The sequence below is a fragment of the Poromitra crassiceps genome, assembly GCF_964638095.1.
Source record: "Poromitra crassiceps genome assembly, chromosome: 27".
Taxonomy (NCBI): Eukaryota; Metazoa; Chordata; class Actinopteri; order Beryciformes; family Melamphaidae; genus Poromitra; species Poromitra crassiceps.
In genome coordinates this window covers 49,780-52,500 of record NC_139650.1, presented here as the reverse complement: position 1 = coordinate 52,500, position 2,721 = coordinate 49,780, and the positions used below count along the sequence as shown (strand labels likewise).

At 45.5% G+C, this 2,721-nt stretch overlaps 1 protein-coding gene across 1 annotated transcript in view; it reads right to left on the bottom strand.

The window, feature by feature from the left end:
* LOC310799342 (FYVE, RhoGEF and PH domain-containing protein 5-like) overlaps nucleotides 1–2,515 on the bottom strand; it is a gene marked incomplete at its 5' end in the record, with an annotated part of 26,618 nt that extends 24,103 nt beyond the window's left edge. The window contains 2 exons of the mRNA XM_083661935.1: nucleotides 1–1,235; nucleotides 2,506–2,515. The exon at nucleotides 1–1,235 is cut by the window's left edge and continues 1,415 nt beyond it. Of these exons, the coding sequence (XP_083518061.1) occupies nucleotides 1–1,235; nucleotides 2,506–2,515 (1,245 nt within the window). The remainder of the gene's footprint in view (nucleotides 1,236–2,505) is intronic.
* Between the last annotated feature and the right edge of the window lie 206 nt (nucleotides 2,516–2,721).

The window sequence follows — 2,721 nt, the reverse complement described above, 5'->3', positions numbered from 1 at the left end:
GCTATTGTTGTCACCGCTATCCTCGCCGCTGTTGCCTATCTCCACGTAATCCTCCGAGGACACGCACTCGGTCTGGCCATTGACGACAGATTCCCCACATAGCGAGTTTTCGTCATAAATCGCCTCGTATTTACTGAGAGGGATTACACCCTTGTTTACCAGTGAATGCTTCTCTGGCGCGAGTCCACTCTCTGGTAGTCCATTGTCGTTTATTGGGCTCAGCTCTCTCTCAATAATATCCTCAGAGGAGATGTAATAGGGCTCAAGGTTCGGATTGACCTCTGGCATGTGTGTGCGGATGTGTCTGGCAACTGTGTCGAAAAGCTGGTGTTCAGGGATCATTTCATAAACATTCATGCGCTCTTCACCACGAAAGTTCTCACGCCTTTCCTTAATGCGATGACCACACTGCACCTTCAGCGTGTCAGAAGTGATGCCACGGTCATTTGCTGATTCCTCCACCAAAGATATCCGCTGGGTAACAATCGCCTCCATGTTTCCATCGACGAGGAGTTCTTCTGTCAGGAGCTTCTCCTCCCTCTCTTTCCAGTCTCTCTTCTCCTGCCCTGGCACTTTTTCTCCAGAGCAGCAGGCTGCCTCCTCATCGATGCTGCTAACAGAAATGTCTCCCACTGAGAGGCCGTCTGTGTCGGCCAGCGCCTCGCCTGCATCGCAACCGTCGTCGGCTTCCATGTGCTCGCTCATGTCCGTGTCAATCATGTCCACGGCCTCCTCGGAGTCAGCGCTGAGTCCGGCATCACTGACCCAACGCGTTTCCAGAGAGTCCGCCTCCCCTGCTAGGGCGCTGTCCGTTAATCTCCAGTCCTCCTCCATCTCCTCAATCGTATCTTCTACTTCTTCTTTTCCTCCCTCTTCGCTCACCTCGCCTTCGCTCTGCTCCTGTGTGCCATTCTGCAATTGTTTTCGTATGCAGAAGCCAAATGGTCGCTCCACTGGTTCCTTGTCTACAACCACTTTGCTGAGAGAAACATCTGCCTCGTTCTCCTGATGAAGCTCATCGTCGGAAGGCAACAAACCCCTGTAGATGCATCCCTCCTGGTTGCCTGAGAAGAGGGGGTCCCTCCCATGAAGACCATGCGGGACTCTAGGTTTAGGAGCGACAGGAGGTTTGGGACCCCGAGCTGAGCAGCAGGATCTGGACATGAGAGGGGAGGGCAGCTTCAGGCTGGCGTGACAAAGTTTTGGCTTTGGAGCAAGACGAGGCTTAGTGCAGTCTAAGAGAACAACAGGAAAAGGAAATTGTATAAGATTAGGCTATTAAAAATAACTGACAGTTCTCTGTATCTGTTCACAGATTCTTTAAATACTGCACACAGTCTTTGTTTAATATTACTACTAAATGTGTAATGACATCTATTTGCATTGCTGATGAGGCTATCACTGTCATGTTGCTAAAGTTAGTAAAATCATAAATGCCATGATTAACAAGATGAACTCATATCTTTGGCAATCTATTGCTCAAAACCAAATCAGGCATTGTGTAAGCTGAATTATTGTCCATGTTTTCCTTAAAGTTCTGTCTGTGCTATAAGGATGCTTATAAAAAAGACTAAAAATATATATCATTTGTTTTTTAATGGATAATGTGCGAGCTGGGTTCAACTGTACAGCCTTTGAGAACAAAACCTAAAAATCTCAGGGATTTCCCTGACTCACTTCCTTCAATTCAGCAGAGAGAAACCCTCTCAGACTCTCTTTACTGCTTCGAGGACATGGGAGTGCAGCAAAAACCAATGACAAAAAACAAAGGGCAATAAATGTAACGCAGATTTAACAAAGGTATATCTACAGTAGCCTATTCCATCTATAAAAACTTTTAGAAAAGGACCTGAAATCAGTGCAGAGTAGGCTACCAACCTTAACACGAGCAAAGGGCAAGGCATCTCACTTTGAGAATTCATATTCAGCAATCAGCATACATTCCTCTGGCATGTAACAATGCTATCAACATTTATGAATACGAGTAGCCTACCTCCAAACACACAGGCCTACCCGGTAGACCTAATCTAGACTAAATATTTTGTTATCAAGATGTGCAACTTGGACTGATCTGATATGATAAAGCAATGGTTGGATGACTTTGAGTTTTTTTAAGTTTGTCTGCGTGTTCACACCCAAATGAGATTGTGCCATCACAGGTTTATGGGAAAATCCTAATTTTATTTTCTATCAACAGGGCATAGGCTACAAGTTAAATGTTCATCAATGAAAATTGAGCTGCTCCCTGGGCCTGGCATCAGAAAACATCCTTTAGCTACTGAAATTAAGTGAGATTCATTGTTTAAAACACCATAGGCCTACATTATGCTTTGGCATCTGTGTTGGCAACTGGATTTTATTAAGTTATAAACAGGGAACATGATCATTATGTAGGCTATAAAACTCTCCCCCATTGTAATTCGCATAAAATAAAACATCTATCAAACACTCACTTTAATAGTTTGAAAGCCTGATCATCGTTTTAAATAGCCTAAGTTATCTCACCAGTGTTCATTTTCGGTCAGTAGGCTATTCTCCAGCATCACGGCAGGTCGTCCTCAAAAGCAGCACGTCTCTGAGAATAGCGACGATAAAAGCCTGTCCAAAGTTAAAGTGCAGAGACAGAGGGTGAACGTGTCGGGACACCGCCTCGCTCCTCCTCAGTGAGCCGCTCCTCAGCTCGCCGGTGCATCCCTCCCTACTGACTGTACAGTGCGGAGG